General features: G+C 68.8%; 1 protein-coding gene and 1 long non-coding RNA gene across 2 annotated transcripts; both read right to left on the bottom strand.

The window, feature by feature from the left end:
- Window positions 1-1929: 1929 nt before the first annotated feature.
- LOC135458370 (uncharacterized) lies at window positions 1930-3198 on the bottom strand. Its single transcript, XR_010442891.1, has 3 exons — window positions 3151-3198; window positions 2565-2585; window positions 1930-2058 (listed from the first exon to the last, which is right to left on the bottom strand). It is a non-coding gene; the product is annotated as an uncharacterized LOC135458370 (long non-coding RNA).
- Window positions 3199-3689: 491 nt separating this feature from the next.
- LOC135458707 (cadherin-related family member 5-like) lies at window positions 3690-14581 on the bottom strand. Its single transcript, XM_064733971.1, has 16 exons — window positions 14465-14581; window positions 13811-13861; window positions 12862-12985; window positions 10807-10893; window positions 10167-10393; window positions 9208-9267; window positions 9005-9097; window positions 8080-8166; window positions 7898-8008; window positions 7045-7215; window positions 6877-6967; window positions 5843-5949; window positions 5189-5449; window positions 4216-4350; window positions 3893-3971; window positions 3690-3757 (listed from the first exon to the last, which is right to left on the bottom strand). The coding sequence occupies exons 1-16, from the start codon at window positions 14579-14581 to the stop codon at window positions 3690-3692; spliced, it is 1869 nt and encodes a 622-aa protein (XP_064590041.1).
- Window positions 14582-15588: the final 1007 nt, after the last annotated feature.

Below are 15588 nucleotides of genomic sequence, written 5' to 3' on the forward strand. Positions count from 1 at the left end.
TAATGGGGGGGGGCGGCGCGGCTCCGCCCAGCGCTCCCAGTATGGACCAGTATGGAGCAGTATAACCCAGCTGTCCGAGTGTGTGCCGGTACAGCGCGCTGCGCACGGCGCTCCCAGTACATCCCAGTACATCGCAGTGCTCTCAGAGCGCCCAGCACGCCCCAGTGTGTCCCAGTATGTCCCAGTACACACCAGTTTGCCGTGCTCCCAGTGCAGCCCGCTGTGCCCAGTGCTGCCAGCGCAAACCAGCGCACCGCGCTCCCAGTGCTCCCAGGGCCCCCCCTGCCCGCCGTGCCCCATCGCGCCCCCCTGTCCCGCACACCCCGCGCTGCCGGTGCGGTGTCGCCGCTCGGTGTCCCCGCCGGAGGTGACCCGCGGTGCCGGTGACCCCGGCATGGATTAGCGGCAAACTCCCGCTCAAGCCTCTTAGCGGGGGCCGCCCACGGCCACGGGGTCACGCGTGGGGGAAGGGCACCCCGGGGACCCCCGCGGCACCCCGGGCACCCCCGGGGACCCCCGGGGCACCCCAGGGCCCCCAATCCCCTGTGCGCGGGGCACAGGGACAGCACGGCGCCCTGGTGGCACTGGAGGGACGCCCAGGGGACACTCGGCCCCCCCGGCCCCATCAGCCCCGGCCGGGACCCTCCCCACGCGGGACAGGGGCACCCACGCCCCCCGCATGGGGCAGCGCCGCTTAAGGGACGCGGCGCCTTTAAGGGGCGTGGCCAGTGACACACCGCCCCAGGGGCGGGGCCACGGGAACGCGGGAAACGCCCAAATGCGAGCGGGCACGGGGGGAGCGGGAGAACCTCCCGGGATAGCCCAGTGACCCCCCCAGTGCGAACCAGTGACCGCCAGGACACCCAGCGCACCCCAGTGTCCCCCTCAGTGTCATCCCCAGTGACCACCAGTGACCCCCCCAGTGTCTCCCAGTCACACCAGTGCATCCCAGCGCTGCCCAGTGCATCCCAGTTCCAGTCCAGCCAGTGCTGCCCCGTTCCCAGTCCCACCATCCCACCCACCCATCCAGTCCATCCCAGTTCCCAGTCCATCCCAGTCACACCCGGCCCATCCCAGTCCATCCCAGTCACACCAGTGCATCCCAGTCCACCCCAGTGCATCCCAGTCCACCCCGTCCATCCCAGTTCCCAGTCCATCCCAGTGCTGCCCCGTTCCCAGTCCCACCCAGTCCCACCCAACCCATCCCAGTCCATCCCAGTCACACCCAGCCCATCCCAGTCCATCCCAGTCACACCCAGTCCAACCCAGTTCCTAGTCCATCCCAGTGCTGCCCCTTTCCCGGTCCCACCCAGTCACACCCAGCCCAGCCCAGCCCATGCCAGTCCATCCCAGTCCATCCCAGTTCCCAGTCCATCCCAGTGCTGCCCGTTCCCAGTTCCCATCCCATCCCAGTCCATCCCAGTTCCCAGCCCATCCCAGTCCATCCCAGTTCCCAGTCCATCCCAGTGCTGCCCGTTCCCAGTTCCCATCCCATCCCAGTCCCCAGTCCATCCCAGTCCATCCCAGTCCATCCCAGTTCCCAGCCCATCCCAGTCAGCTCCCAGCCGTGGTTCCAGTGTTTATTGCCCCCTCGCCCCCTCAGCACTCGATGGAGTCCTCGAGCAGCTGCAGCAGCGGGGGCGCCGCTCGGGGGTCGCCGCCCGCCGCCTCCTCCAGGCTCTCCTCGCTCAGCTCCTCCAGGGCGGGCAGCGCCCCCGGCGCCCCCCGGAGCCCCCCGCCGGCCCCGGGGCTGCCGCCGCCCTCCGCGGGCCCGCCCGGCCCCTCCGCGGGGCTGGGGGCGCGGGGCTGGGGGGGCTGGGGGGGCCCGGGGCTGCCGGGGGGCGACCCCGCCGCCGGGGACCCCGCCCCGGGCTCGCCCCCCGCGGGCCGCGCCGCCCCCACCGAGTTGGCCTGAGCTTTGGGGGGCGCGGGGGGCGCGGGGGGCGGCGGCGGCGGCGGGGGCGGCGGCGGCGGGGGCGGCACCTCGCCCACCTCGCTGTAGCCCTCGTTGGGGTAGTACAGCCGGGGGGGGCTCGGGGGGGACTTGCCGGCCTGCACCTGCAGGGGGGGGGACACACAGGGGGGTCAGGGGGCACCCCCACACCCGACACCCCCGCGGGACCCCCCATCCCCCGCGCGGGGACCCTCCATGGAGCCCCCCGGCACCCCGACCCCCATGGGGACCCCCAGTGCTCCAAACCCTGCCCAGACCGGGGACCGTCCGTGGGACCCCCCCGGGCACCCCAGCACAGGGACCCCCCCCCGGCACAGGGACCCTCACTCACTCCCCCAATCCCGACCACGGGACGCCCCCAGGACCTCCCGGTGTCTCCCCAGCACAGGGACCCCCCCGGGAGCCCCCATCACCCCGACTCCCCCCGGCAGGACCAGCACGGGACCCCCCCCATGGGACCCCCCCAGCACCCCGACCCCCCCCATGGGACCCTCCTGATGGGACCCCCGGGCACAGGGGACCCCGCATCCCCCTTTTGGGGGGGCTCAGAGCAGGGTGACCCTTCCCCCCCCAGGATTTTTGGGGGTCCCCTCCCTCGCCCCCCACTCACCGGCTGGAACCACCTCAGGCTCTGTGGGGGGGAACGGGGGGGGTCAGCTGGGAAACTGAGGCACGGGGGGGCTCCCTCCTTCCCGCAGCCCCTTCAGCCCCCCCAGGCCTGGGAACCGCCTTCCTACGGCCCCCCCAAACCAGCAGAGCCCCCCCCAGACCCAGAGCCCCCCTTCCTTCCCAGCCCCCCACAAACGGGACCCCCTTCTTTCCCCCCCGGAGGGTCCCCGATCCGCAGCGCCCCCCTTGACCCAGGGACCCCTCCCCGACCCCAGACCCGGGGGTGGGATCAGGGTGCGGGAGATTTGGGGGGGCTCTGGAGCGGTTTGGGGGTGCGGGAGAGACTGCGGGAGCTTTGGAGGTTCGGGGAGGGGTTTGGGGGGGCTCTGAGGGCAGGTCGGGGGTGCAGGAGGGTCTCGGGGGGTTCTGGGGGTGCAGGAGGGTCTCGGGGAGCTCTGGGAGGTCTCGGAGGGTGAGGGAGGGTCTCAGGGGGCTCTGGGGCAGGTCGGGGGTGCAGGAGGGTCTCGGGGAGCTCTGGGGCAGGTTGGGGGGTGCGGGAGGGTGCCCGGGGGCTGGGGGGCCCCTACCACGTTGGGGTGCTTCTCGATGGCGAGCGCCGCCCGGTCCGCCGTGCGCTGCCGCCGCCGCCGCCGCCGCCGCGCCCGCAGCGCCAGCAGCGCCAGCAGCGCCAGCGCCGCGAGCAGCAGCAGCGCCCCCGCCGCCGCCAGCAGCGCCCCCGCGGGCACCGCCCGGCCCGCCGCCGCCTCCGCCGGGTCCCGGGGCGCTGCGACACGGGGGGCGTCAGAGACCGGGACAGTAACGGGGGGACAGCAATGGGGGGGACAGACACGGGGGGACACGTCAGAGACAGGGGGAGACAAACCCCAGCACAGCCTGGGGGGCTCCGAGGGGAGGGGGCGACACATCCTATCCCAGGGGGCTCCGAGGGGATCCCGTCTCTAGGGTGGAACCCCACGGGGGTGGTCTGAGGATTCTGTCACTGTGGGGATCTTGGGGAAAATCCATCCTGGGGGGACACAGGGCTGGCTCTGGGGTGACCCCATCAACAGGGGGATGCAGTGCTGGGGGGCTCCTACTCACTGGGCAGGGTTCTGGGGTGACCCCATCACCGGGGGCAGGGGGTCTCTGGGGGGTGCCCACTGCCACGGGGCAGGGGGTCCCCATAAAGGGTCCCTAGGGGGGGGTGTCCCAGTGCCACAGGGCAGGGAGTCCCTATAAAGGGTCCCCAGGGGTGTCCCAGTGCTGTGGGGATGGGGACGGTCACAGAGGGTCCCTGGGGGGTTTCTGGGGGGCTCCCCCTCTCCGTACCTGCCTGCCCCGGCCACAGCACCTCCAGCTCCACCGTCGTGTTTGTGGTCTCGCCCGATTCCTCGTCCCGCGCCAGCACCTGAGGGGAAGGGGCAGGGAGGGGATGTGGTGAGGACGGGGGACATGGCTGTGGCACTGGGGGGCACACAAGGGCACATGGAGGTGCCCCCAAGCTTCAGTGTCCCCTCTGTCCCACCCCGTGTCCCCTCTCTGGTGCCACCCAGCCCTTGGTGCCCCTCTGGTACCCACAGCCTCCAGCCCCCCGTGCCCACCCAGTGCCCCCCAATGCTCCCCAGCCCCCCAGGCCCCGCTGCGCCCCTCACCTGCAGGCTGTAGCTCTGCCCGGGCTGCAGCTGATCCGCCTGGGCCACCAGGAGCCCGTTGGGCATCACCTGGAACAGCTGCTGGCTCTGGTTGGTGCTGTGGCTCAGGGTGTAGCGCACCTGGGGATTCACCCCCTGCAGGACAGGGGGGGTCAGCTCTACCTGCATCCCCCCCGGGCAGGTACCTGATCGCTGCCCACTCCTCTACCTGGGATGCCTACCTGCATCCCTGCCTGTGACCCCTACCTGTGACCCCTGCCTGTGACCCCTACAGCATCCCTACCTGTGACCCCTACCTGTGATCCCTACCTGTGACTCCTACCTGTGATCCCTGCCTGTGACCCCTACCTGCATCCCTACCTGTGACCCCTACCTGTGACCCCTACCTGTGATCCCTGCCTGTGATACCCACCTGCATCCCTACCTGCATCCCGACCTGTGATCCCTGCCTGTAATCCACACCTGTGACCCCTACCTGCATCCCTACCTGTGACCCTACCTGAGACCCCTACCTGTGACCCCTACAGCATCCCTGTGATCCCTGTGACCCGTACCTGTGCCCCCTGCCTGTGACCCCTACAGCATCCCTACCTGTGACCCCTGTGACCCGTACCTGTGATCCCTACCTGTGACTCCTACCTGTGATCCCTGCCTGTGATACCCACCTGCATCCCTACCTGTGACCCTGTGACCCGTACCTGTGACCCCTACCTGTGACTCCTACCTGTGACTCCTACCTGTGATACCCACCTGCATCCCGACCAGTGATCCCTGCCAGTAATCCCCTACCTGTGATCCCTACCTGCATCCCTACCTGCATCCCTACCTGTGACCCCTACCTGTGACCCCTACAGCATCCCTACCTGTGATCCCTGCCCGTGATCCCTGTCGGCATCCCTACCTGCATCCCACCTGCATCCATCCCTGCCTTCATCCCTACCTGCACCATTCCCTGCACCCTGCCCGTCCCTACCTGCATCCCCTGCTCACCCCCCGCCTGCAGCCGCACCTGCCGGCCCCCGGTGCCGCTCACCTCGGGGAAGTCGGGGTCGTGCGCGCTCAGGGCGAGCACCTGCCCGCCGAAGGTGAGCAGCAGCGCGGCGCGGCGCGGGGCCGCGGGCACGAACGCGCGGTACCGGGCGCGGGGGAAGCGCGGCGGGTGCCGGTTCGGGGCCAGCACCCGCACCAGGGCCCGCGCCACCGCGTACTTGGAGGGGTCGTTCACCTGCGACGCCTGGGGGGCACATGGGGTGGGGAGGGACACAGGGGACACCCAGGTGTCACCCACTGCCACCCGCTTCCGGCACCCGCGGGGGCTGCCCGGAGCATCCTGGGCAGCTCCCACCATCCCGGGGACCCCATCCCCCTGGGGACCCCCCATCCCAGCCCCCCATCTCCCCGCAGAGCCCCCAGCCCAGCCCCCCATCTCCCCGGGGAGCTCCCACCATCCTGGGGGCTCCATTTCCCCCGGGACTCCCATCTCAGGCCACTCATCTCCTTGTGGAGCCCCCAGCCCAGGCCCCCATCTCCCTGGGGACCCCCAGCCCGGGCCCTCCATCTCCCCCATCCCAGCCCCCCATTTCCCCCATAGCAGCCCCCCGTGTCCCCCATGACGCCCCCCGCCCACCATGACGCTGAGGCAGATCTCGGGGGTCTGCCGGCTGCTCTCCACGGCCCGCAGCAGCGTGATGGCCCCGGTGACGTTGTCGATGTGGAACCTGCTGCTCTCCTGGCCTGGGGGGGCGCAGAGATGGGGACCCCCGAGATCCCCCCCCCCCCCCCCCCCCCCCACCCGCCTCCTGCCCCGGGGCACTGTGGGAAACTCCCCTGGGGCAGCCCTGGTGTCCCCCCCCCATCCATTCCTGGGCCTCCATGGCGAGGGGGACCCCCTTATTTTGAAGGGGGGGACACACACAGGGAGGGCGTTATTAACCCTTTGAACCCCAGCGTGGAGGAGGTTTAACCCCTGTGGTGCTGGAGCACCCTTGGGTGCCCCGGGGGCTGACCCCACCCCTCCCCCCGCGGCAGAGGGGGGATTAGGGCCCCCCCAGCTCAATCCCTTTATTCAATTTGCCCCGGTGGATCTGGCAATTGGATTGTGCTGCCTTGGACCCCCTGGCACGGGGACCCCTGGCAGGGACACCCCCCAGTGTGGGGACACCCCTCACCACAGTGCCAGGGACAGGGGGGCGCAGGGCGGCCCTGGGACCCTCCCCGGGCACCACGGCCCCTCTGGTTCCCATGTCCCCACCCACCACACACCCCTGTCCCTGTGTTCCTGCCCACGCGTCTGTGCCTACCCGTGTCCCCATGTCCCCGCCTTGCTGTGTCTGTGCCCACCTGTGTCCCCACCTCCCTGCCCTGCTGTGTCTGTGTGTCTGTGCCCACCTCTGTCCTCGTGTCCCCACCCACACGTCCCTGTCCCCATGTCCCGGCCCACGCGTGTCCCTGCTGTGGTGTCCCTGTGTTCCTGCCCACGCGTCTGTGCCTACCCGTGTCCCCGTGTCCCCGCCTTGCTGTGTCTGTGTGTCTGTGCCCACCTGTGTCCCCGTGTCCCCCCCTCCCTGCCCTCCCGTGTCTGTGTGTCGCTGCCTCCCACGTCGCTGACCGCCACATCCCCCCGTGTCCCCCGTGTCCCCGCTGTCCCCCCGTGTCCCCTACCTGCCAGCAGGGAGTAGGTGATGGCCGCCCGCAGCCCCCTGTCCCCGTCCTCGGCATAGACGGCGCCGGGGCTGAAGCTCAGGGGTCCGCCCTGGGGACAAGGAGGGGACAGGGGGTGAGCCCTGCCAGCCCCCCCGTCCCCGCGGTGTCCCCGGGCCCGTGTCGCACCTGCAGCTGTCCCTCGGTGACGTTGGCCGTGTACACGGGGCTGGTGCAGACCGGGGGGCCGTGGGGGGCGCGGGGGGTGCAGGGCAGGAACTGGGGGTACTGGTCATCCCCGTCCAGCACATTGACCCGCACCCGCGCCGAGGCGTTGAACCGCTCCCGGGTGTTCATCTCCTGGGAGGCGGCCCCCAAACTGCTGGGGACACACGGGGCGGGCACCCAAAGAGGCCCCGCTGGGGACACACGGGGGCACAGGGACCCCCAGGGCACGGGGACACAGCAGGGACCCCATGGGACAGGGACCCTCAGGGCATGGGGACAGCGCGGACCCCCATGGGACAGGGACCCCCGTGTAAAGGGGACCTGGAGGGACAGGAGCCCCCAGCCCCAGGAAGGAGTGGGGGTCCCTGGGGGTCCCTGCGGGGCCGTGGGAGTGCAGGGGTGCCGGGAGGGGGCGGGGCGCCGGCGGGGGGAGGGGGCGCAGGTGGCCCATTAAGGAAATGAGGGGGATTGAGGGCAGGTGACGGGATCACGTCACCCCCAATTAGCGGGGCCGGCGGGGACGGGCGGCGGGCGTGGGGGGGCGGCCAGGCCGGGGGGACCCCCCCCTGTGCACCCCACCCGCGGCACGGCCGTGACCCCGAGAGGGGCGGGGGGCGCGGGGACCCCAGACCCGCGGGCGGGGTGGGCAGGGGTCCCACAGGAGGGGGTCTCGTATCAGGGTCCTGCACCGGGGTCCCACAAGTGGGGGGCTCGCAAAGGGGGGCCCCATGTCCGAGTGCCCCGGGAGAGGGTCCCGCGGCCATGGGCGGGGGGGGGGCCCGCGGGGGGGTCCCGGGGCGGGCGGGGGTCTCACCACGGCGGTCACGACCACCTCGAGGTGCCGCCGGCTCTCGAAGTCGAGGGCCCTGGCCAGCACCACGCGGCCGCTGTTCGGGAGGTCGATGCGGAAGAAGCGGGCGTCGGGCTGGGGGGGGGTCGGTCAGGCCGGCAGATGGCCCCGGCCCCCCCGCGCCCCCCGCCCCCGCCCCGGCTCACCGAGGCCGGCTCGATGACGTACATGAGCGTGTCCCCGTCCGCGTCCTCGGCCTGGGCGCTGAACACCACCGAGTGCACCGGAGCCAGCTGCCCGAGGGGGTCACCGGGGGGCCGGCACTCCCCGGGGCCGCCAGTGCCCCCCGGGGCCGCCAGTGCCCCGTACAGAGCCCGCACCCCGTATAGAGCCCACCCCCAGCACCCCATACAGACCCCTCACCCCGTACAGAGCCCACACCCCGTACAGACCCCACACCCCGTACAGAGCCTGCACCCCGTATAGAGCCCACCCCCGACCCCCCATACAGACCCTCACCCTGTACAGAGCCCACCCCTGACACCCCGTACAGACCCCTCACCCCATACAGACCCCACACCCCGTACAGAGCCTGCACCCCGTATAGAGCCCACCCCCGACCCCCCATACAGACCCCACACCCTGTAGAGAGCCCACACCCCGTACAGAGCCCACCCCTGACACCCCATACAGACCCCACACCCCATACAGACCCCTCACCCCGTACAGACCCCTCACCCCGTACAGAGCCCACCCCTGACACCCCGTACAGAGCCCACACCCCTAAGCACCCTCTATGGTCCCCAAATGCACCCGGGAGTCTCAAATACACCCCGCACCCCCAAACACCCCTGAGCTGCCTCGTGGGGGTCACCGGGGGTCCCCCAACACCCCCAATATCCCCATTCCTGCTTTTAGGTGTCCCCATCCCTCCTGGGCACCCACCTGGCACAAACTGTCCCTGTGGCCATGCCCATCGCTGTGCCCATGACCCCGGCCATCCCCGTCCCCATCCCTGTCCCTGTCCCCAGTCCATGCACACAGCCATCCCTGTCCCAGTGCCCATCCCCATCACTGGGACCATGCACAGGACGTGTCACCCCCCGTGTCCCCAGCACGTGGCCCTGTCACCTCGCTGACGTTGTGGGTGAGCACAGTGGCCCCCTGGAAGTGGGGCCGGTTGTCGTTCTCGTTGAGGACCTGGACGATGATCCGGAACTCGACCTGGGGAGGGACACAGGCGGTGACCAGGGTGGCACAGGGACACCGGCAGTGACCAGGGTGGCACGGGGCCCCCAGAGCCCCCCGGGGTCCCCACCGCATGTGGGGCCTACCGGGGAGGAGCCGTCCTCAGCACATGTCAGGGCCACCATCAGCACCGGGGACTCCAGCTCCTGTGGGACAGGGAGTGACATGGGGTGACAGGGAGTGACAGGGGCTGCCCCACGGGGACATGCTGGGGCCCCAGCCAAACAGGAGGGTCCCATGGGATGGGGCAGGAGGGTCTGGGAGAGAGGGGCAGGATGGATGGACACAGCACGGAGGGAACATGAAGGGATGGACACGGGATGGACATGGGATGGACACAGGAGTATGGGATGGACACAGGATGGGCAGAAGAAGGAGGATGAATGGAACATGGACAGATGATGGTAGGCCCCAGAATAGATGGACTATGGATGACAGACACAGGATGGACACAGGTGGGTGAGAGATGGACAGATGGCCACAGGATGGGCACAGGATGAATGGAGGATGGACACGGAAGGATGAGGGATGGAGGGATGGACACAGGATGGACACGGAAGGATGCAGGATGGACAGATGGACAGAAGATGGGCATAGGATGAATGGAGGATGGACACGGAAGGATGCAGGATGGACAGATGGACAGAAGATGGGCATAGGATGAATGGAGGATGGACACGGATGCAGGATGGACAGATGGACACAGGATGGACACAGGATGAATGGAGGATGGACAGATGGACACAGGATGAATGGAGAATGGACACGGAAGGATGCAGGATGGACAGATGGACACAGGATGGACACAGGATGAATGGAGGATGGACACAGAAGGATGCAGGATGGAGGGATGGATGGTGGAGGTAGATGGACACGGGTGGGTGGAGGATGGACACAGGGCAGATGGGGGTGCATTCAGGATGGACAGTGGACACAGGATGGACACGGACAGACACCCCACAGACACAGGACAGACACGGACAGACACCCGACAGACACGGCACGGCTGGAGCGGGACAGGCCCGGGGTGTCCCCGCGGTGTCACCTCGCGGTCCAGCGCCCGCCCTGCCGACACGTTGAGGCGCACGCTGCGCCCGTCCAGGTAGAACCAGGCGGCGTCGGCGCCCACCAGGCAGAGCTGGAGGCCGGGGCCGCCCCCCGCGCCCCCCGCGTCCCCCGGCGGCGGCAGCCGCGCCACCAGGCTGCCGTGCGCGCTGTTCTCCGCGATCTCCGTGAACAGGTTCCCGAAGCCGCTGCAGCCGTCGCCCCGGGCTGCCGGGGGCACACGCGCGTCCGTGGGGGGACACACACACGGGGGTCCCCGTGTCCCACTCCCGGCCCCTCTCCAGTCCTGCCCCACCCGGGCCCTGCTGACCCCCCCAGGGTCCCCATGTCCCCAGCACTGCCACCTCTGCCCTCGGTCCCCCCTGTCCCCAGCAGCCAAGCCCCGCTCCCTGCACCCCCCCAGCAGGTCGCTCGTGTGTCCCCAGGGTCCCCACCCCGAGTCTCGGTCCCCAGAACGGTGGGCCACCAACCCCAGTGTCCTGCACTCGGGTGACACCTTTGGGTCCCCCCAGGTCCCTGTGTCCCCGTGCCCTGGGTCGCACCTCTCACGGCTGCCCCTCCCAGGGTCCCCGCGGGTCCCTCCCAGCCGCGGTGTCCCCTCAGTGTCCCCAGGAGCTCACCTGTGGCCAGGTGCAGCGCCAGGCAGGCGGCCAGGAGCGCCGGGCAGGACGCGGCCGCCATGGGGACACGGGGACCTCGGGGGGCGCCTGCGGCGGGGGAGGCACGAGCGGGGCTGCCACCCCCGGGCCGGACAGCCCCGGGGACAGCGCGGGCACCGCCCCGGGTCCCCTTTCCCGGGCCCCTGTGCCCGTGTCCTCATCCCTGTTCCCTGTCCCCGGCCCTCTCCCAGCGCTGTCACCGCTCCGGGCTCCCCTTCCCCTCTCGTGCCCGGCTGTCCCTGCCCGTGTCACCCACCCGGGCCGCTGTCCCCTTCCCCAGGACCCCAGGGCGCTGTCCCTGTCCCCAGCGTGTCCCCAGGGTGTCCCTGTGTCCAGCCGAGGGTCCCACCGGCAGGTGCCAGCCCGACACCTCGCCCCGTGTCCCCCCCCCCGTGTCCCCTCCGTGTCCCCCCGACCGACCCCACTGGTGTCGCCCCCTCCCCGCGCTGTGCGGGTCCCCAGCCCGGGGGTCTGCAGGGGGGTCTGCAGGGGGACACTGCTCGCGCTCGGCACTGGCAGCCATATGGCGCCCCCCCCCCAATTAGCGGCAGGTAATTAATTAGGGCGGAGAAGGGGGGCGCTCCCCGTCTGCCACCCCCGGCCCGCGGTGTGGGGTCCCCGTTCTGCTCCCCGGGACCCCCTCCCTGCTGGGGGCACAGGACGGGCCGGGGGGTCGGGGGGCGCTCCCGTTCCCACCGTGCGCTCCCCGGTGTCACCCGCCCGTGTCCGGGACCCCCTCCCCAGCCCGGGACCCCCTCCCCGGGCTCTCGGCCCCCCCAGTGCCCCCCCGGCCCCCGCCCCCCCGTACCTGCCCGGCGCCGCCGCCCCCGGCGCTGCTGCCCCGGCCCGGCGGCACGGGGGGGGCGGGGGCGGCACCGGGCGGGGCCGCGCCGGGGGCGGGGCTGACCCGGGACTGCGGCCTGGGACGGACTCCGGCCCGGCGGGCTCTGCACCGCCTGGGCACCGCCTGTGTCACCTGGGCAGCATCTGGGCATCACCTGTATCACCTGGGCACTGCCTGGGCACCACCTGGGCACCTCCCAGGTGGGATCTGCACTGCCTGGGCATCACCTGTATCACCTGTCCTGCCTGGGCACCGCCTGTGCATCTCCCAGGTGGGATCTGCACTGCCTGGGCACCACCTGTATCACCTGGGCAGCACCTGGGCATCACCTAGGCATCACCTGCATCATCTGGGCATTACCTGCACCACCCGGGCACTACCTGGGCACTACCTGGGAGGGATCTGCACTGCCTAGGCATTACCTCTATCACCTGGGCACTGCCTGGGCATCACCTGGGCAGCACCCGGTCATCACCTGTCCTGCCTGAACACCACCTGGGCACCACCTGGGTCGCTTGGGCATCGCCTATATCTCCTGGGCATCACCTGTATTGCCTGGGCATCACCTGCACCATCTGGGCACCACCTGGGCAGCACCTGTCCTTCCTGAGCACTGCCTGCACCACCTGCTCAGCCTGGGCACCACCTGAACATCACCTCTCTCTCCTGGGCATCACCTGCACTGCCTGGGCATCACCTGCACCACCTGCCCAGCTTAGGGCACCCCCTGGGCATCACCTGCCCTGCACTCAGCCCTTGCTGCCCTGAGCCCCACCTGCCATGCTTGGGGATCACCTGCCTGCTCCATCTCTGCCTGCACTGCCTCATTCAGGACATGCCACCTGTCTGTGCTGCCAGAGCAGCCCCTGGCACCTGCCTGCTGACACCACTCCTGCCACCTGCCCGAGGGCTCTACCTGGGGCTTCCCCTGCTCACCTGGAACATCCCCTGCACACCTGGGACAACCTCTGAACACCTGGAACATCCCCTGCCCACCCGGGCCATCCCATGCTCACTGTACCTGCCCTGCCTGTCCTGCTGGGCTGTCCATGGCCTGCCCGTGCTGCCTGCACAGGTGTGGGCCCAGGGAGGGGGTGTGACCCCCTGTGCACACCTGGGAGGGGCGTGACCACTTTGCACACCTGGGGGGTGTGACACCCCTGTGCACACACCTGTGAGGGGTGTGACCCCCCTGCACACCTGAGGCCCCCGGGCTGGCGGGGGTGTGGCCCCGCTGGCACACTCGTGTCCCGCTGAGCCAGCGCCATAATCCGCTTTGGGGACAAAGAGGATGAGCTGGGGGAGGGGGAAGTGACACGGGGGCCACCAAGGGGGGGGAGCACGGTGTGAAAATGAGGTGAGAGTGTGCGTGCCAGTGTGTGAGACAGCTGTGTGTGTCACGGGTACGTGTGTGTGTGTGTGCAGGTGTGTGAGTGATACCTGTGTGTGTGACACGGGTGTGTGTGTGACATGGGTGTGAGTGACACCTGTGCGTGTAATACCTGTGTGTGTGTGTGTGTGTGTGACACAGGTGTATGTGAGACACTTGTGTGCTCTGTGTGTGTCTGTGTGACACCATGTGTGTGTGTGTGTGTGTGTGCAGGTGTGTGTGACACCTGTGTGTGTGTGCAGGTGAGTGAGTGACACCTGTGTGTGTGCAGGTGTATGTGTGATACCTGTGTGTGTGATACGTCTCTGTGTGTGTGTGTGTGTGTGTGCAGGTATGTGAGCCAGCTGTGTGTGTGTGTGCATGTGTGTCTGACAGCTCTGTGTGTGTGTGGGACACAGGTGTGTGTATGAGACACCTGTGTGTGTGTGTATGAGAGACCCCTGTGTGTGTGTGTGACAAAGCTCTGTGTGCGCACAGGTGTGTGTGCACAGGTGTGTGAGCCAGCTCTGTGTGTGTGCACAGGTGTGTGAGCCAGCTCTGTGTGTGTATGTGACACAGGTGCATGTGACACAGGTGTGTGTGTGCACAGGTGTGTGAGCCAGCTCTGTGTGTGTGTGGCGAGCACGAGCAGCGTTATTTGAACACGAGCGGGGCCGCGGCTCGGGGGCGGCAGGGCAGGGGCGGGGTGCTGGTTCTGGTGCCGGTTCTGGTGCCGGTTCTGGTGCCGGTACCGGCTCCTCGGGCACCGGGGATGGCCGGCCCCGCTGCTGGGGCCGCTGTTCCTGCGGGCAGCAATCGCACCTGGAGCAGGTTCGGGGGGCCGAGACCCCGTCCCAGGGCTGTGCCCCCATTCCCGGGCTGGAACTGTGCCGGGACTGCCCGGGGGCAGCTCCTGCGCTCGGCCTGAGACGGGCACAGAGCCGGGCACAGGCACAGACCGGGCACAGACCCAGCACAGACCGGGCACAGACCCAGCTCTACTCTGCTCCTGCTTGGTAGTGGGAAACCAGCAGGCGTCATTGGTAAGGACACGTTGACCAGGACACACTGACCAGGACACAATGACCAGGACAGACTGACCAGGACATGCTGACCAGGACACATTGATCAGGTCACAAACACGTCCAGGCCAGCAGAGTCGCTGTGCTCGTCACCTTTAGGAACTGAGGGCTCGGGGCTCAGGCTGGCACAGAGGGCCCAGGACATGGCACGACCCTGCCCACCACAGCTGGGGATCCTGGGCCCTCGGTGCCACCCAGGCAGTGCCACCTGCGCTGGGAGAGGCTGGGCCGCCAGCTCTGCTTGTGGCCATGGTGGTGCTGCCCACGTGGGTGCTGTGGGCTGGCAGAGCAGCCAAACCTCGTTAATGGCTTGATTGGACTCACCCGCAGGGGAGGATGGCACTGCCTGGACGGTGTGCCCTCACCACCCTCCTGGGAGCTGCTCGAGGTAAGGACCAGCTCCACTCCTGCATCCTCGGCCAGCCCTGTCACACCCAGCATCGCGGGCCAGAGCTCCAGGCTATCAGAAACCCGTTTCCATTTCTGATTGGTGGGTAATTATTTGTGTGTGCCGTGTGAGCTGGGTGTGATGACGAGGCTGGGCGTTAATTACCCCAGCTCCTTCCTGCCTGGCTGAACCTGTGCCCTGGGGCACCTGAACGCTCCGAGCTCCATCACCAGGAGCTGAGCAGGATTGCCCCAGCTCAGGGTGACACCAGCACGCTTGCTCTGCTCAGCACCCAAATTCAGCATCCCACGGGGGTGACCTGACCCGTGACCCAGCAGGGAAATCACAGTTGCAGATGGGCTGACCATGGAATCAGGGAATCTCACACTGATCTGGGTTGGGAAGGAGCAAGAGACGGCCTTGTGCCACCCCTGGCATGGGCACCACCACCACCACCAGGGAAATCACAAGTTGCAGATGGACTGACCATGGAATCAGGGAATCTCACACTGATCTGGGTTGGGAAGAGCAAGAGACGGCCTTGTCCCATCCCCTGGCATGGGCACCACCAGGGCACCACCAGGGCACCACCACCAGGGAAATCACAATTGCAGATGGCTGACCATGGAATCAGGGAATCTCACACTGATTGGGTTGGGAAGGAGCAAGAGACAGCCTTGTGCCACCCCTGGCATGGGCACCACCACGGGCACCACCACCACCACCAGGGAAATCACAATTGCAGATGGACTGACCATGGAATCAGGGAATCTCACACTGATCTGGGTTGGGAAGGAGCGAGAGACGGCCTTGTGCCACCCCTGGCATGGGCACCACCATGGGCACAACCATGGGCACCACCACGGGCACCACCACCAGGGAAATCACAATTGCAGATGGACTGACCATGGAATCAGGGAATCTCACACTGATCTGGGTTGGGAAGGAGCGAGAGACGGCCTTGTGCCACCCCTGGCATGGGCACCACCACGAGGTGACGGGGGGCTGTCCCAGCCTGGGCAGAGGCAGCGAGCACCGGCAGCCTCAGAAGCCACCTCAG

The sequence above is a fragment of the Zonotrichia leucophrys genome, chromosome 1A, assembly GCF_028769735.1.
Source record: "Zonotrichia leucophrys gambelii isolate GWCS_2022_RI chromosome 1A, RI_Zleu_2.0, whole genome shotgun sequence".
NCBI lineage: Eukaryota > Metazoa > Chordata > Aves > Passeriformes > Passerellidae > Zonotrichia > Zonotrichia leucophrys.

Bases quoted from the DNA above. Each gene is read 5' to 3' on its own strand.
- LOC135458707 (XM_064733971.1), bottom strand. From the start codon at position 14,581: ATGCTGGGTGTGACAGGGCTGGCCGAGGATGCAGGAGTGGAGCTGGTC. The intron at 3,972-4,215 runs GTGAGGGGCGCA...CCTTCCCCTCAG, and splicing joins GGCAGAGCTACAGCCTGCAG to GTGCTGGCGCGGGACGAGGA. The intron at 3,758-3,892 runs GTACGGAGAGGG...ACCCCCCCCTAG, and splicing joins GCTGTGGCCGGGGCAGGCAG to GGACCCTTTATGGGGACCCC.